Source organism: Ammospiza nelsoni, chromosome 2 (assembly GCF_027579445.1).
Source record: "Ammospiza nelsoni isolate bAmmNel1 chromosome 2, bAmmNel1.pri, whole genome shotgun sequence".
NCBI classification, from domain to species: domain Eukaryota; kingdom Metazoa; phylum Chordata; class Aves; order Passeriformes; family Passerellidae; genus Ammospiza; species Ammospiza nelsoni.
The window spans coordinates 79,433,889-79,453,079 of record NC_080634.1 but is presented as its reverse complement, the minus strand read 5'-3'; the positions used below and the strand labels follow the sequence as shown (position 1 = coordinate 79,453,079).

At 41.7% G+C, this 19,191-nt stretch overlaps 1 protein-coding gene across 6 annotated transcripts in view; it reads right to left on the bottom strand.

Annotated features, from left to right (window-relative positions):
- The window catches only part of MBNL2 (muscleblind like splicing regulator 2), a 106,070-nt gene that overhangs the window by 51,093 nt on the left and 35,786 nt on the right, over positions 1-19,191 (bottom strand). For all 6 annotated transcript variants that reach the window (XM_059466663.1, XM_059466667.1, XM_059466669.1 and 3 more), the window contains one exon: positions 17,159-17,986. In XM_059466663.1, coding sequence (XP_059322646.1) covers positions 17,159-17,332 — 174 coding nt within the window. In that variant the 5' untranslated portion in view covers positions 17,333-17,986. The remainder of the gene's footprint in view (positions 1-17,158; positions 17,987-19,191) is intronic.

Sequence of the window (19,191 nt, the reverse complement as noted above, 5' to 3'; positions counted from 1 at the left end):
ATCATTTTCCTTAGTCCAGTGTCATTAACAACAACCACATGTGGGTTCACTGCATCATACCACAAATGCTTTGATGAGTTCAGTGGTACATAAATTTGGAATAGCAAAAAAATGAGTATCATAAGGCAACTGAGTTCACGTTTCTGTCTGCTTCTTAAAAAAACCCAACCAAACAACAACAGCAACAGCATAACCACTAACTTCTTATTACATGTAAGTATCAAAATTAATGTTAAAACAGAACTTTCAAAAAGAAGTGTGAAAGGTTCTAGCTATGGGCCCTTATAGTCTTGCTAAGCTGACTATTTAATAAAATATTTACCACCAACAATTTTGATATGGTATTAGGGAATTTGGACACCTCCTCTCTCCCAGTTTTCTCCTATTTCCTTTCCTGAGCAGTGGCAACAACAGCTACCAAGACTGAGGCAGATTTTGCTCCCCTCTATCACCCTGTATTTTCCTCAGAGTGCAAATTGGGGTAGCTGCCCTCTTTCTCTGCTGTTGTGGTCTCCAGCTCTTCTCAGACATCCAGAATTCTTGTGAGTCACTCACTTTGTTACAACACATGCTCGTTGCCTCTGCACTCGACAGAAGGTTACAATTAGGAACACTTCTATAATTACTTAGATGAGCTGTTGTACACCTCTGTACAATTTGTCTTCATACTCTCGAGAGCAAACCGCAGACTCTGCTTCTCAAGAGCCACTGCAGCTGCATACAAGTAAATAAATAGAAATCTTTTTTTTTTTTACAAATGCTTCAGCATTTAAGAAAATAAAACAGCTGTACTGTGTTAGACCAAGGTCCATCAAGCCCAGTATCCTGTTTCAAAAAGCAGTCAGCAGCAGATGCCTAGGGAGTAGTATAAGAACAAGGAAACTATTTAATGATATATATTGAAAATATTTTTCACATATTCTTGATGGAAAACAGAGATGGAATTTTGACAGAAGAGGGGAAAAAAGCAAAAGAAAACAAGGAGTCCAACACACACGCCCTTTGCAAAAGCATGAAACATTCCTTTCAAAATAAAAAGAGAACCGAGAGGAAGATAAATCTTACAGATTTCCTTCTTTATTCTTTTTTAAAGAAGCCCTCAGGAGCAACAAAAAAACCAGCAACTTACTTGCTATTTAAAAAAAACCAGTGTAAGTACACAGTGATGCACATCACTGGGCAGCTAATTTTGAAGAACCCTTGACTATCAATGTCAATGGTTTTTCTCTTGTGAAAAGGCCCTCATGGAAATCTACTGGTAGGGATTCACATCATGAAATCCCAGACAAAAGCTTCCAAACAATTAAAATTAATGGATTTATAAATACAGCTTCAAAAAGTATACACCTCAGTCAGAGGGAAAGCCTGCTCCACTTAATTCCCTGGGTCAGACAAGAACCATTGAGGCACTAAACAAGAAATAGGCAAACCAGGATGCACTTTAAAAAGTACATAAAGTGTGGGGACAGTGAAGTGCCCCATGAAATCAACTGGAGGTTTACAGTTGGCTTAGTTGAATATGGGATCAGTTGCAGAAGTCATCCATGGGGACACAGGCTGGAAGAGCTATGAAATCAGAGATGCAGGAACCAACTACTTTGATTATACTGTCAAGCTTAATATCTCCAGGACACCAGATCCATGTTTTTTAGATCTATGTTTCTCAGAAGCTCCAGCTAAGCTAATGAAATGTGGTGATGACTCTTGCTTATTTGGGAATGGGAAGACAGAAGCATCAGGGTATGACAGAAGATGATGAACTTGAAATTCAGAGAGCAAGAATCAGCATGAAAGAGCAGAGCATTTCTAGGATGTGAAAAGAGCCCCACCCATAAGTGCAGACACAGACTGGAAGGCGTCCAGCTATAACCTGGAGAGGGAGCTGGCCATGGCAGAAGAGAACATCATGGATGCATTGATCAGCTGCTGCCTGATGGTGGAGACAGGAGTGACACACCATGGAAAAGGCAATCACAGCCCCAGGGATGTATCAAACCATGACTGCTGGGGAAGGGCAGCAAGGCTTCCTCCTGTCCTGTGGCAACTCTACTCGCAGTGCCACACATGGCTCTGGTCACCAATGTCCAAATCAGCTGGGTTAGACCTGAAGCAGACATGGGCCAGGGCTGCCAAGGTGACTCAGGGAAAGGAAAGACTGTCTTACAAACACAGAGTGTGGAGGGGTTTTTTGACTGAGTTAAACACAGGCTGAGGAGAGGCATGCACTAAACATTTCATCTGTGTATCTGTATGTATGTATGTGAGCTATAAATTCATGGACTCCTAGGTGCATAATAAGTTGTGTCAGAGATGCAGCTTTTTCCACATATTTTAAAATACTCTCATTTTTTTAACAAGTGAGTACTGACAGGCACGCTCTCTGTTTCCAAGATGATCTATAAATATTACCCAAAGAAAGACATGTAAATACAAAAGTTGGTCTGCTTTTTCCGCAGTTATGTTAGCACATTTAATAGAAAGGTTTGACTCTCCTTACTAACCTTGAACAGCTTAGTAATTATTCCTATTTCTGAAAGAAAAAGGGAGGGTAAGCAAAAAATAAAAAAAAAAAACCAACCCCCCCCCCAAGCTGCATCCTTTTCACAAAGGAGAAAACAACAGGGCAGTGTTGTTAAACAATTTCCTTCAAATAACAGAGAACATAATGTCAAAAACCATCACTTAAAAAACATCTTCTAATACCCAAGGTTAACCATGACGCAAGTGCTTATTATGACTTGTAGACTGAAGACTGACTATTTCAGCTCAAAACAGGCAGATTCAGGTGTTTTGCAAGAGAGGTGTGTTGAAATATAAGATGGATATCTTCTCATTTACTACTCATAAATTTTAAGATTAATATGAGAGAAAGCCAGTCATTGCCAATTATAACTAAGATTTACAAATACTGTAAAGGTTACACAGATTTTTCAAGAGGTTTGTGCTGCATCATGAGACAAATGGAGCCTTAAACAGAGAACAGAAAAAAGTATCACCTTTAGGAAATTGTAATCACATCAAATTGGAGCACATCCTCTCCACATTCTTTGAGGAAGGGAAAGCATGCTAAAGTTGCTGTATTTATACTGATAAATTATGGTTATCTATTTAAACTAGGTTTTTAATTAGACACAGCGTGCACATAAGAAATGCAAAATTAAAAAAAAATCAAACTGAATTTAAATAATGATCCTGCAGATAACATATCAGAAAGTTTCAGCCTTCCGTTCGGACCACTTGAGGGCTTTTTTTTCATTTTCTTTGTCTATAGTTGCACAGTAATTTTTTTCCATATGATAATGCTGCTCTCCAAGCCAGACTGAACGAAACAGCCAAACCTGAGAACATGCAATACCATCTAAACATCCTCATAACAACCCCAGTATTCCCATGCTCTCTGCACCTGGTGGGTTTTTCATCATGCCAGGAAACAATGAGTTTAGAGAGAAGGTTGCCTTGTGTCACACGCAACAGCAGCACATCTGTCTGCAGCTCTCCCCTTTCTCTGTGCCTGCTGTATTCCGTGGAATTTCACTGAAAAACCAACACAGTTTTCCAAACTGTGCTGTCCTCTCTGTGGCCTTCTTCTGGTATGCACAGAGCTCCAGAGTCTACTGCTAGGCCCTGCTACCTCACCAGTGTCAACCTCTCTTCCTTTGAACCGCTCTAACCACATCTCATTTCAAGCCATAAATCCGCTTGGGATCCCAAGGACGCTGGAAACAACACAACCTGTTAGGTATAAGCAGTTAATTAACTTCTGTTGAACTGAACCAAAAATCAATTTGCTACCATTTCTTTATGGCTTCTAAAGATGCTACACATTTATTAACTTATTGCACTACTTTTCATTTGATATTTCCACATTTGTATTAGTAAGTTGATCCACTAAATAGAATTTGGCCACGTATACAGATATATTATGAATTAATTAACCTTCAGTTGCTACTTAATTAGCCAGTGATAACATTTCTCATTTTACATTAAAAACTTGCTGGCTACTTTCACACCCCTGATTCTCACATGCATTGCTGAGATGCACAGCTGCTTTATAGCAAATTGCACACCAAGATACAGCTGACACAAATCACAGTGGATCTGTTTGCAACATCCAGAACTGAAAGGCAAATAACTAATTAGAAAGAACAGCCTTATTTAATTACCTAATAATAAACTCCCTTTCTCGTTAAACACATTACATATATTTTAACAGCTGGCATACTGAAGTATCTGATAAGGGAAAACCTGCTTATAGTACTGTTGGTACTTTAAGGAAAGCTGGATAAATGGGATTTTTAATAGCAGTACTCATTTAAAACACTGTCTACAGGTCCAACAGTAGAGGATTTCAACTATACTGCAACAATATCAAGGCTGGGTAAAGACAGTAAGAGTAACCATCTTTTACACCAGCCCTGAGTGATGCAGAAGACCAGCTTACTCCTGCAGGATACAGGAGCAACCCTAGAGGGCTGCTGCCCCAAAACCAAATGGAGACGCTATGAGCTTAGGACAAAACAGCATATGGTTCTTACATAAAACACAGTCACCTTTATTTCCAGGACAGTATTCCATTTCTTTTCCTTCAAGTGACTGTCTAAAGAAAAAAATGCCTCCAGAAGCCTGGCAGCAGGGATGGTACCTGCAAACCTCCTCCTTCCAGATGAGCACTCCCCACAGACTCTAGTGTTACATCTTCTCCTGCTCTCTCTTACTGCCTGCAGAATTTCTGTGGTGCTGTCTATACAACAGCCAGTGTCAGTGAGGGATGTCACCTTCCCCACCTATCATCAGGCAGCCTTTCACTGCCTTGCACAACTACAAGACCTAAATCTGCATTCCTAGTGGAAATTTCCTTTTTCCCTGAAGAAAAAAAAAGTCATGGTAAGAATACCAACGACTCAGTAAGATAAATCTGCTATTTGAAAAGACTGAATATGGAAAATATCATGAAAACTAGGCTCAAGAAGCAAGCAGAGGCTAAAGGTAAGGGGGAATGGCTGTAGGCAGTCCTTTGCCACATGTCTGCCCAACAACATTACTATCATTAAGTGGGTTGTGCTGCAAACATCAGCTTGAATGAAGGCAGGGCTTTACAGGTTTGATTGCAGATTCCAAACCCCAGCTTCTTTGTGGTTAACTGAGTTTCAAGGTTTTCCCCTTGTCTGCATGCTCTAAGAACCTCTTCCAGGAGGGAGGGCTTATGGATCTCTCTCTTTCTCCACTCTAGTATTAGGCTACCTGTTTTTAAAAAACTTTTATGAACCTTACTATCCTTGAGACTATGATTTCTGTCAAATTTGACTGAAACTGGCCAGTGGGTTTACAAGTTAGCAGGGGAGGAGGGAAAGAGAAGCAGACTGACTGTGTAAGCCTCATTTCCTCAAGAATCCAGGCTAAAAACAATTATAGCCAGAAGGTTCAATTAAAGAAGGAGACTCATAGACATTTGCTGCACTTCAAACACAAACTGGTTCATGCATACTAATCAGTTAACACAGCTCTCACCGAAGGAATGAGAGTTTTGCAGCAAATTAATATTTATATTGATTTAAACCAAGAACTGTGGCAGGCTGGAATTTCAATAGCATCAACATGTTCAGCATGAAGCACACAATCACCCTCATATTCCTTCATACCAACACTAATTTACTCACATGATAAGATGCTTACAGTATCTCCACTGCAATATCCACACACCTCCAACTCTGCACATGCAAATCCCATGCCTGCATTTTTAGTGATGCTTACACATATGGTATGACCAGTGCTTTGAAGAACAATGTGAGGCCAAATGCATGCAGGGAATAGCCTGCATTTTCATGGTATCCATTATTATCCACTAGTTTAGGAAAATTACCATTAAGATACTGTTGGAAAAGGAAATATTCTTCTCTCTTTTGTATCTGAAATCAACAAACTACATGCATATTTGATTGCACTTGACAGATGTTCATATGTTCACATCTGCAAATGAAGTAAGGGAGAATTATACTTCAGAGGAACAAGACTTCCTCGTTGTAAATTTCATGTTTTTTTCAAACGCATATTCTGGTTGATTTCTAGCTTTAAAATCTTCATAAAGCAATAGTAATGGTTGGTATTTAATTTAAATTTGCAAAATGTTGTCCATCTTTTTATTTTTAACAGGCTGAGTTCACTGCCATAACATTTCTAGAGAGGTTTTCTTTTTCATAGATTTACCATTCTCGTAGGTAGCAAAAATGAGCCCAGTTACATGGGTCACAACCATTTCAAACCAATGAAATTACATTTGCTGTTCATGTTACTAAGGGTGAATTCTAAATTACTCATTAGTTCATCCCCTTCCTGGTCTCCACAAGGGCATTCTTCTGCTACAGAAGACAGGTTTTCCTGAGTCTGGCCTATATCCCAGCTTTTTTCTTAGCCAGGTCATCACTATGGCAAATGCACTGTCCACCTTTTTACCCAAAGCAGTTCATACCAGAGTTTCCAGCTTGTAAAAGAGCTAACACTGCCTCTCAAGAAGGGCTTCACTCTGTTACCACAGAGAAGTCAGCAGGACCACTTGGAGCACCCTGAGATATCCTGGAATGTTGCATGGTGCCAACAAAGGTGAGACACTTCTCTGACGAACAACTGAAAAGCCATCAAGAGTATCCAGGGCATCTCAAATAGAATCAGATGCCTCTGATTAGGCAGCTCAATCAAGCCCAAAGACTCATATCCTATCCCCAGCAAATAAATATATATTAATTTTAAAGTGATGGCCTAATTTAGCAAATCATCCTTGAAATAACCCTCAAACAATCATGATACATCTCCTGATCTTCATATGTTATATCTAGCTTAAAAAGCTGCTTTTGTTGTGCATTTTACCCAGCTGGGGCTGAAGGATAGGGGCCTGTTTGGTAACAGCCAGTGGGGCTTGGTTCAATGTCTGACATGCTGAATTTTATTTTTTTGGCTCACTGTGAACCAAAAGAGAAGGTCCCAGCAGCTCAGCTGGCTTTGAATCACAGCTGGCCGTTTCTTATGGCCACAGTGTATCTGTACACCTGCACTGGGTAAGCTCCTCTCCTGACAACATCTAAGATGGCAAACAAACCATTCAGTCAGAGGCACAGCTTCACTGTGGAATGTTCAGGGCCCAAACTGAATTTCAAACTAGAGTAAATAAACTGGGTTTTTACAAAGTTTAAAAGTTGCCTGGCCTACTGGACATGCAGGTGAGGTGACAGCAGCACACCTGGTGGGCTGCCAGGCCAGGCCATCCCTGCAGCTGTCTGAGAACTTGTAACACCTCAAGAGAAAGGGAAGATCTACAGTGCAGTGACTGCACCAGGTCAGTCAGTCAGGAGCATGGCACCAGCGCCGGGCTGTGGAGCAGTGTGTGAGTCTGCAGGGTGACAGCAGCACGCAGGGAACAGGACACCTCCCTGGGGCCCCTGAGCCAGCAAGCACACACCAGGGTTTGCACCACAGCTGCTACTGCCCTCATATGCTTCTCATATGCAGTATTCCACTGATTCCCCACCTCTTTGTCTTTACTGCTTGATGATTTGATTTTTCCAAGCATTAGGGCCTTCTGACTCTGGAGGCACTGCTCACATCCCCCTGTAACACAATTCATTAACAAAGCAGAGGAGAAGACAGTTTATTTTCACCATTATTAATTTCTTCTTTATTGTGGTCAAGACCTTGCAGGAATCTAATAATGGGTGGCACACCACGCCCACAGCCACAAGACAAACATCAAGGTCACAGAAAAGGGATACTTCTAATTGCCTTTTGCAATTCAGCTGTGGGACTCATATCTCACAAGGGGCTTTCAGTGATGTTCCAAAATCTCTAAAACCACAACAGTTTTCCTTTTATTGCAATAGGTTTCCAATGAAGTTAATCTCTAAAAAAGGTGGCAGTCCTCATATAAGGAGGTAAGTTGGGAGAGGGCACAGTTGTCAAACAGACTTGCAGATAAACTCCCCAATTCCTCTTGTACTGATTTTTTAGATTTTTAAATATCTTTCCAATGCTGGGGATGAATTGAACCAATAGGAATACAGGTCTTGTCTCTGCTAGGCTTCTCCATCAGACAAGCACAACCCTGTCTTTTGTATTTTATGATGCAGTTGAAGTATAACAGCTTGGGAAGAACAGCTGACGCCCGAGCTGAGCGAAAGCTACGTATACAAGGCCAAGGGGAAAAAAAAAAAAAGCACCTGGAATGAAAGAGGAGCCACCTGCCAGAAAAATAAAGGAGTAGGTGGGGAGACCTGGAGAGAGCAAGCCTGTGGGAACAGTGAGTGACCTGAGTTAATAGGGAGCGTGGAGGAGGAGTGGGCAGTGAGCAATTGCTCTTGTGTTCAAAATCCTAGTGATGGGATGAGTCAGAGACTCTGATTGAATTTTGCCTTCACTACACCCACAAACTGGTTATTATAAGGCTTAGGGGAGCATGGATCTGTGCAGCAACAAAATCTACAGAGTGAATTGATGGGTATATGAAACACCCCGGAGTGCCTGAAAATCTGAAGAACATCTGGCAAACACCATGCCCTTTCATCCAAGGTTTCCTGTGGCCATAACTAATCTGCCTTGCTGCTCTTCTTCGCCTAATAAGATTTAGACTGATAACCGAGTGGCAGCTGCTTCTGATGTGAAGGGGTATGGCACAGCACCTGCAAACGTTCTTTGCAAGTCTCTTCTGGAAGCAGGAAGCTGCAAGAGTAACCCAGCAAGACCACTGCCCAGGACCTGCTACATACTCCTTTGGTCCTTCAGGATAACACACTTCAGTGAACAGGATGACAGATTTGTACTACCTCCCTTAGTGACTGTTCTTTAACTGCGTTTTTTTTCAACCATTTCTGCTTCTTGTGCTCATCCTCATCCCCAGGCCAGGTGACCTGCTCAGCCAGCTCTAACACACTGAAACCAGCAGTGGAAACAGCACTGGTAACACTCCCTAGCCCACATCTGGAAACAGCACTGGTAACACCTCTGTGCCTCTCATCAGGTGGCCCTGACAGGCCAGAGGATGACAGGCTGTAGTGACACATCTGCTGGTGAAAAGCGCCTCTCTGACCACAGAGAGCTTTGCCGCTGAACCGCACCACTGGGAAGCCACTTTGTCTGTGACTTCAGAGAGAAGGAAGGCCTGGGTAACTCAGTATCCAAGTGCATTCTCCTTTGAAAATGGAACTTAAGTTAAAACAAGGTGTGCAGTTTTCAAATCTGGCAGCTCAGGTGGTGACAGGTAATAGCAGTGACAGCCAGGATGGCTTTGTGTTCTTGGTGCTGCTGCTGAGAAAGACAAAAGAGGAAACAAAACAGGGCCTTGAAGGAGACACAGCTTTTGTAGCAGGCTGTGTAATGAACTTCAACTGTTTTAACTTCTCTGCTCTTCACAGCCTGGGTCTGAACCTGCTAACCCTGTCTCTGCCTTAAGACTTGCTCCTCTGAGCTGCCTTGATGGCTAGTGGCCCTCTACCACAGAGGCCAGCCCTTGGCTTAGCTCCAGCAGTTCACCAGGGCTCCTGCAGGTTAAGCACCACAGGTGGTTGGGATGAGCTGTGCCTCCAGACTTTCTTCTGAGATAAATCAAAAATGTTCCTCTCAGCAGAGAGACAAACCCTAGCAAAGAACATGGTGCCCTCTGCAGAGATCAACAGCCTTTAAAAAAATAAGATTTAAAAAAAATTAAAAAGCTAAACACCATGTAATACAACAGCTAAAGGCTTATTGCAGTTTCTCTCTTTACCAATTTAAGTCAAGCTCATGAATTTTTAAGTACGTCAGCCCAGCAGTTCAGCTACTTGGTTTTTAATTTTACCTTCCTTTTAACCCTTTGAAGTCAGAAGAGCTGGCATGGAAACAGCTGCATGAATAGATACGAGGGAGACAAACAGGAAAAAGGAAGTATTAAAGGAACTTGTGCCTGCTGAGGACTACAGGGGAACATGGAGAGTTTTTATCAGAAAACAAACAAGAACAGGTGATTAAACAAACAAGGAATACTAAGAGTCCTTAAGCTCAGAGATAAAGGAGAGGTCTTCAAAAAAAGCTTATCCATTTTTAAATCCCTTTTACCTCAGTTTATGCAAGATGGTGCTGCCCAAATGTGTAGTTTCAACTTATATTTAATGTAGTTTTTCCCTTTCCTTTGGATCAACTCCAGTTGCATGGCTGCAGGACCACCTGAACAGAGATAAAAATGGGGAGCTAGCTGTGATAGGCCTGGATGTAACCACCTCTTTTTAGCAGCTGTTCACAGTTGCATGGATTTGGTATAAGATGAAATACAGTCTCAGGAAATAGAATGGCATAATTCCATGCAGCACTTTATTCTGAGTGCAAAAATTGCCATAGCCTGAAAAAGCAGGGCCTTTGGGAATTGTACCTGTCCTGAGAGCAGCATTTTCACAGAGCAGATTTAAAACCTTCTCTCATAAGGCTTCCTTTGAAGTCACCCGGGAGAAACATGCCCCTTCCAGAGTGAAGTCAGTGGAAAAAAACCCATCCAGTTTCACCCTTAGGACAAGTCAGAGGAGAATTTCTTCTGTTTTGCAGTACAAGAACTGGGGGCATCCATGGGATGGGGAGGTTTGAAAAGAACAGAAGCTGTCTTCCACGCTGTACATAACAAAGTTGTGAAGGAGGCTGCTGTGCATGCTGAATGTGAACATAGTTAAAGAACAGGACAAATCCAGTGGAAAGATGGTGACTGAGAGCTATTAGGTACAAGCATACATGTCTGGCTCTCAATGTCCCTGGCTATCACATCCCTAGGAGCCAGCAGAGCACTCCAGGAAGCCACTGCATGTTTACACACCCCCTCCAAGACACCCACTACTGGCCATGACTGGGTCACGGGGCTAAATGGGGCTTTGGTTGGCCCAAGGATGGCCACTGATATTCTGAACACAGAGGGAGCCCACAGCGTTAATTCAGTCACAATTAATTCCACAGAGTTAATAGTTACCTAAAACTGGCCTTGATTGGCACTTTCTCTTCAAGCCCACACTTTGCAGTAACTCAGACACACGAAAGCTTCTGCCAGGTAGTGTTCTCAGACTACCTAGAGATTATTGGACATTTTACAAGAAAAAACAGAGGTGGGTGAAAAAGGAAGCTGTTCTGCAGGAAAAATGAGACCTGGATTCTGTATCCTCCATCTGAAAAGTTACACCCTGCAAGTTCCACATCCCCAGAGCCCACAACTACTGAAAAGGGCAGCCTATTCCCTAACATCCTGCTGAAACTGGGTCACTGTGAAGCAAAGCAGGCAGAATTCATGGGCCCAGGAGGTATAAGCCACTCTGTTGCCCAAGAGAAATTACTTTGCCCATTTCAGTCATTTTTTCCCACCAGCTGTGGGCACAGTCCTTGAACTCACCTTGTCTTTGAACTCTGTCACACCATATAACCAAGTGATGGACAAAAATTCAGCCAGCTAGGACACTATAAACACTCATTTAAATGCTTTCTAGTATAGACAAAACTAGCTAATCCCCTTTTTCCATGCTCATCTATAGTCTGTTCAGAATGCTTCACCTGCCAAATGTGAGCAGGTACCACTTATTTCAAATTGTGAAATGATCCTGAGTCCCTGACATTTGTAAAACATTCAGAGACCCACAAAAGAATTACAGGAAGACAAATGACCACCTATTGCCTCCCAACTCTGAGCTCATTCTTGTACAAACACACTGCCCACTTTACAAAGCCTATTTTCCCCCTTTTCTGAATAAAGCTGGGGCCATCTTAAGAAGATTGTTTTCAGTTCCAGATCTTTCAACATAGAGGATGTTCCTAAAATTTCTCCTTTTTTTTTTTTTTTTTTTTGTTTTGTTTTCTCCAGCAACCTTTTAATCTGGTAAGCAAGTCTGTGCACAGCTTTCAGGTACTTTTTATTCTGTGGTGCCAAATTAGACCAGATAGATATATTCTTTATAGGCTTTCATGAAAATGCAGATGACCAGTTCACAACAGTCTGCTGGCTCAATAAATAGAAGAGTTTGAAGGGCTTAGGGACTAATGAAAAACCTAAAAAGTTACCAGGAGCTCCTAAAGAAGCTTTGCTTCCTTGTTACCACCATAAAACTTGCAACAACAGTATCTTCAAGATACCATCTCTGTTACCTGTGTTAACTTAGACAACATATCCTTCTAGTAGCTGCCCGGCAGAAAGGGTACAAATCTGGGTCAAGAAATGACACCAGCACTGAAAATTCAGACATGCCTGCAAACAGAAGAGTTAACTCTAAGCAAAATGCACATGATTTTATTTTATCTGTCAAACTTTCCCCTTTTCCCCCTCCTAAACATCTCCATTTGTTTTAATGTGTCTTTTTTTTAATTATTCCAATTCAAATACAGCAAAGTGTTGTATGTTCTTGTCTTCATGCATTATATTATATACTAGTATTCCTTTGAAAGGATTTTGTTCTTTATTACTACCAGGACAAGAAAGCCTTGAAAACAGACTTGCTTATAGTGTCCAACTTGGAGGGATCTAAATGTGATATATTAAATGTTATACATGCATGTTATTCAATTTTACATTAAGCTACTTCAACCCAGGGAGAAGTATAAAATCATAAATGAAGCAGTTTCTGAAATTCAAACTTTTGTGTTAGACAGGTCACTTCACTTCACAGACCCTTCCAAGGGCATCCAAAGGGGAGCCTGTACGGGCCCCAAAAAGGTTTCAGGATGGTTATGGCAGCAGACAAGGCTCTGGCAGTGTCTCCTCAGCCCCTTTATCCTCCCACCCACCACCAGGGCTCAGGCCCCGCCAGGAAAGGTCCCCTTCGTTCACCTCAAGCACAGTGACCTGGATTAGCCCAGAGACACTTTCATCCTCACATTAAGCTCACCAAGGTCACTTGCCCAGTACAGTTTCGGGTGTGTTTGTCTGGTGACCCAGTCATGTGGGGCCTCTCCTGGCTGGAGCCTCATTGCTGACAGCAACGTTGTGGCCACCTAATGGGCACACATCTGTCCAACTGCTACACCCACCCCAGAGGGATGATCCACCTGCATTCTCCTAAAAACCCACAAATGCCCTGTTCAGAACACAGCAGACTCTGTCCTTCACCAAAGAGGGAGAAACAAACGCTGAGCTGCCTCTCAGAAGCCCATACAGCAGAAGCTGGCTTGAAACCAGCAGGTTTCTGGCCTGAATCTGACCCAGGCTCATTAGTCTTTAGCTATTTCTGTCTAGCCTGGAGCATCTCACAGATGAAGGATATTCAGAGCCCAGACAGTCTTCCACAGTGAGCATTTTGGCTCCTCAAAGCTGTAATCTGTCCAATGGGTTGCTGTTGCAACTTTTGCTGGGTCTAAAGTCAAGTATTGCAAGGATAGGTATTGGGAGCCAAAAACGCCTTCTCAATTAAAAGTAAACAAGGTCCATTAAATTTTGTTGACCTTTTACTTGGTACCACCGGAACTACAAAGATACTTCTTTAATACAGGAAAATTTGGATTATGATGCAATCATGTTACTCCAAAAGGGCAGCCTAAGGCCACAGCACTGTCACTGGCAGAAGGGACCCAGTGCTCTGCTGGTGCCACATAGCCCTTTTCTCTTCTGCAGCAACTACAGCAACAACTTCTGTTTCCAGCCTGGTACACTGCACAATCACAAAGACAGCAGTGGGAGCACAAAGGAAGGCATGATAGGACTTAGAGGCAAGTGTCCCTGGCTGGGATTACATCCTTTGGTCCCAAAGGCAGCTTTTGCTAGCTGAGAAAAATCCTAAAACTACAGCAACGTCTGTGTGAAGGTGCTTCTGGTCCCACAGTCACAGGATAGTTGAAGAGGTCCTCTTGGCTGTCACCTGGTCTAACCCCCTGCTCTAGCAGGGTCACCAAGAGACAACTGCCCAAGGACTATATCTTAGACGGTTTTTGAGGATCTTCAAGGATGGAGACACCACAACCTCTCTGGGCAACCTGGGCCAGTGCTTACAGTGAAAAAGTGTTCCCTGACATTGAGAGGCAGCTCTTGTGTTTCAGGCTGTGCCCGTTGCCTCGAGCCCTGTCACTGGGCATCCCTGAGCTGAGCCTGGCTCTGTCCTCTTTGCACCCTCCCTGCAGGTGTTTATACACATTGAGGGGATCCCCTGAGCCTTCTCCAGGCTGAACAGTGCCCGCTCTCTGAGACTTTCTTATGAGAGGGATGCTTCAGTCTCTTCATCATCTTTGTCACCTTCCACTGGACTCTCTCCTGCAGCCTCCTGCTGGTGCTCTGGTAGTCTGATCCAGCTGGCAGACACTGATAGCATGCTCCCTTGTCTGCCCTGGAAATCTGGAGAGAAGATGGCATGCAGGGGAGCATATGTCCCTATCCAGAACAGGGACTCTTTTGATCAGTCAGTGTGTAAAGGAAAGTCTGTCTCAGAGTCCTGTATCTTGTGTTTGACTGACTTCTAAGGGAGCAGCTGTAACTACCAGGCACCACCTAAATGTAACCTAACTCCAGCACAGACTAAAAAAAAATAAAATTGTCTTTTCTGAGTAGAAAGATGTTTATCCAAAGACTCAGTATAATTTATTTTTACAGCAGGTATACCAAACCAAGACAGTTAAAAGGCTAAGTCTCCAGAGCTCTAGATGCTATGTAAATAAATGCTAAAAAATTGCCTGCATTTAAACTGTGGTTCAATGTTCAGCAAGGAAAATAGCTCTTGTTTTTCTTAAATTAAATTCTGATTTTATCTATAATTCTAGACTATTTTGCTTGTTCATTTACATGAAAAGTCATCCCACTTGTTAATGCCAAAGCCTTATTCTGAAACTGTATGATTAACACCAGTACTTCCAAAAGCTACATACCAAATAGGTTTATGTGACTAACCTCAAGTCCCTCAACTGGCAATATAAGCAAACTGACCTAACCAGGCACACACATTCTTGCTGTGGAAATGTCAATTTACAGGCAGTCTTCTGAATAACTGAGATTATGACTGTGAGGACACCAGACTGTGAGGACACCAGACAGCCCAGAGCCCTGCACCCACAGTGGTCCCAAATGGTTTCCCGTGCACAGCAGGATCAGGTAACACTTGGGAATGCACAATTCCAACTCATGCTCAGAGCCAAGGAGCCGCAGTTGAAGGCACTGTCATCCCACTATTGGATTTCCCTCAACCTGTAGCAGAGTTGGTAGGAAGAAACCTGTGCTGCTTCAGGCCACAATCTGAATTCTTGCTATAATCCCATCTTTCCCAATTAGCAATTTAACCCGTTAGACTCAACTAGAAGGTGCAAGATGGAAGGCACAGGTGCATGAGAGAGGGTGATGATGGGCAGTGGGACAGAGCAGCACCACTTCAGCCACCAGAGCTGGGCTGGAGCGGGCTGGCCCTTCAGGACAGATGTCCTCCCACACTAGGTGAAAACACAGCTACTTGATTTAACTACATTTTCTTACAGGGTTTTGGATTTCTCTCCACTGAGCAATGATGCTGGTTGTCAGTAAATTAGCCACTGTGATCCCTCAGGATTTCTCTTCATGGTATTATTAGCTTAGTCTGTGACTCCAGTTTTTATTTGCAGACAATAACCATCCCTGAACAAAAGTCTCCAGCTGGAGTAGCTGGCAACTCCACTGTGAGTGGCTGGTAGCACCAGGGAGAGCGATGCTGTCCTCAGGCATCAAGGACAGGTGCATCACTGCTTTGGCCAGCATGATGCAGCAGCAGCACCTCCCTCACTGCAGAGCCACTGTCCTGCCAGCCCAGGGGTGACCGAGTTCTGCTGCTTATCTCCAGCCTCCCAGCCACAGACTTGAGACTTTGCAGCACATAAAAATAGTACATAAAACCCCCTTCCACTGAACTGCTTATTTTTTGTAAAATCAGAGTATTGCCCACTTGCTGCAGACACTAGTCTGCTTGTTTAAAAAAAAAACCCATTGGCAGACAACCAACATACAAGAACATCTACAAAGGAGCTGTTAGAGTTTATCGTGCAGTAATCCATGGATTAAGGTCATTAATAGCCCTCTATGACATACTGCCATGACTCCAAAGGTGCTCTTCTGCCTTACAGAACAGATCTACAGAACATAACCCCCGCATAAATGTCTCCCCTGAGATACTGTCTTCTAAATCTTCAAAAGAAAAGAAAAAATGAGAAAAAACAGAAGGCAGATGCCTAACACAATATCTTGCATTGCATAAAAAAAAAAAGTTATAATGGAAATAAACCACCCTGAGTTTTCTTATATTTCAGACTGATGTTTTCACAGTAAAAGAGTTGTTGGTAACTGAATTTTGATCCTCAGAGCTAAAATAGCAAACCAATACATTCTCCCATGCCCAGAAGATAAAGCCATAAGTAAAACTTTCAAAATAAAATTTGAAATTCTCAATTCTACCCTTTAATTATTTATATGAAATAAGCTTTCTCCTTCTGTTAACATGAGAACACAAATATATCATCATGGAAAACACTGTGTACTCCTCAAATCCCAGGGGGTCATTAATCTTCTTTTATGCAGTACATGAACTGTTTTCACAGAACTTTTAAAAATAGTTTTCTAAAGCATGCCTGATGTCATTAGGAAGTCTGAAGAAGCTCATGTCCTAACAATATAATTGCTAAATATCCTCCAAACAAGAGAATCCCTTTGCTCCTCCTAAACTTATGCTCATATCTGCACTATCCATACATGTAATTACCAATGCTATTAATTTACCTGAGTCCCCAATACCAAGAGTAAATAACCCTTGTGTCAAATCTGAACTAATGGATAGGCTTTTCTCACTTATGTTGATCTAAATGAAAAAATCTGCACTCTTTCCATATGATTTGTTTCTTTAGGACTCTGGGAATGGCAGAGTATTGTGCCACTGTGTATTTTCATTTACCAGGAAATAATTATAATTCATAAAATATACTTGGGAGAATACAATTGTCCTACCAGCTGCAACCAATTCTGTATCCCACAGTCACATGCAATTTTTGTAAATAACATAGTGACATTTGAAAAAAAAAAAAAAACTTAGAAAGAAATCTTAAAAGCTTCAGTAAACAAACATTATGATAAACAACATTTGTTTCAATATACATCTCACCAGGAACGAATCACTCATCATTTCCTATTTTACTTTCACTACGATGTAGTAGCATTTTCACTACACATGCAGTTTCTTTTTCTTACCTTTAAGGAATCAAAGCAGGCAATAACTCTTCCATTTTCAACCTGGCAACTTTTAGGGGGGTGTGCAAATTTGCATTCTTCATCAGAGCGTGAACAAGTTCCCCTCTGAAACTGCCTGCACACTTCTAATGTCAGCCATTTTGTGTCTCTTACGGGAGCAACATTCAAAGCCATGATGAGAAGCTGATTTTGAGCTAGCAAGTTGCTGTCAGGTGAATTATACTGAAGAAATTTCCAAAACTAATGACAAAGGAGGGGGGGGGGGAAGGAAGTCAGTAAAAAATAACTTCAATTCTAATGGAAAATGAAGTTAAAAAAAACAAACAGTGGGGGACGATTAACGACGTCCAACGCACACAAAGCAGAACAAGCAGAGAAAGTTTATCAGCAAGCAGTCACTCATCAATCATTAAGTCCCGCTCGTAGACTTTTGGCTGGGAAAACACATGCTCAGTCGCATTTCTGTCTGTAAAACACGTGGGTTTGTTGATTGTAATCACGGATGCACTGGTTTAAAGCCAAGGTCCATCAATGCAATGGCACTCCTTGATAGAATAGCAGTCCTCTGATGGTTGCTTGCCGGTATTGATTACACGAGAAAAGCAACGCAGTCATTTGTTCATGTCCCAGGAATAATAATAATAATAATCCTTTTTCTGCTTTCAGTTTCCCATCAACTAATTGGCAAATGGAGACAGCTGAGGTATCTTCTGCCAGGTGTAAGGTGAAGGCAATGTCTGGCTGGCAAAGACGGGATTTTGAGAACACGGGCGTAGCAGTCCTCGCTCGTAAAAGTGACTTGGCAAAGGCACTTTTTAAGTCACTGACCTGACAAAACAAATACAGCATCAGTTCATGTGCAACTCATTCAAATCAACATTATGAAACCTACAGTTCCTTTTTATCAGATATTATAAACATATAGCCAAAGTTCACTCTTTAAAAAAAAAAAAATCATCCTCCTTTGTGAAGTTACATGTGATAGGGGAATAACCAGTTGAAACACGTACTGCAGTAATATTCCAGGCAGCAATCCAAAAGTTGGGAATGATTTAAATAGATGAATGTGGCAGACACAATAATTAGGCACACTAGTTGTGAAACAATTCAATCAAATGTGCTTAGTCTCCAAAACTGTATACAAGAATCCGTTTCCATTAATTTATCACTAGGCCGTTTAGACTGTGTTACTACATTATAAATTGTTACTCATTACTTGCTCTTCCTTAGAAACCAGGATGGTAGTATTCTGCTCAGATTTTTTGCGTCTCCCTCTATTTCTCAACAAAAAGAAACCAGAAAATATAATTCCAAAATTATAGGAAATAAAAGCCCTCCAAATGCAGACAATATAGTGAGTTTTCCCATTAACCCAGATGATGTTCCCTAAGGGCTTCATGAAAGGGCTTAACCACCAAGTCACCGTGCACCAATGAGTCCTTTCTAATATGAAGCAGTCTTTATATAAATATTCTTTTGATTTAATTAGCCTTTGTGTACCTCTGCAAATACATCCTTCAGAATCAAAACATCAGATTCCAAGATGGCACTTAAACTGTTTGGGGACTATAAAATACCTAGGATATTTTACAGAAAAAACAGATTTGAAAATCAAAGGGTTAGATATTACAAAAATATTTAACCACTAACTAAATTTTATACATAGATAGTGAAATCATGAATACGATGTTTTCTTCAATTTAGCTTCAAAGGAACACAATTTTACTTTGCAAATACCAGCCAGAAACAGTTGATGGATTATTTTTGTGCATGAAAAAAGGGGAAGGACTGGAATAACTGAGATTTTAAAATACGTCAATAAAAATAGTTCTAAAATCACTGTCAGATTTTCCATGTCAGAACAATTACCATTCTGTGCTTGCATTCACTGGCCTTAACTGAAGTCAGTATTGTTTGTTAAGGAAGAATTACTCACACCCAGTTCAGGATCAGATCCCAGTTCTGACTTCTAGGTCTTTGCATCAAAAAGCTTTTCTACTACTTAGCAATGCTACCAAAAGGTGTTTTACTAT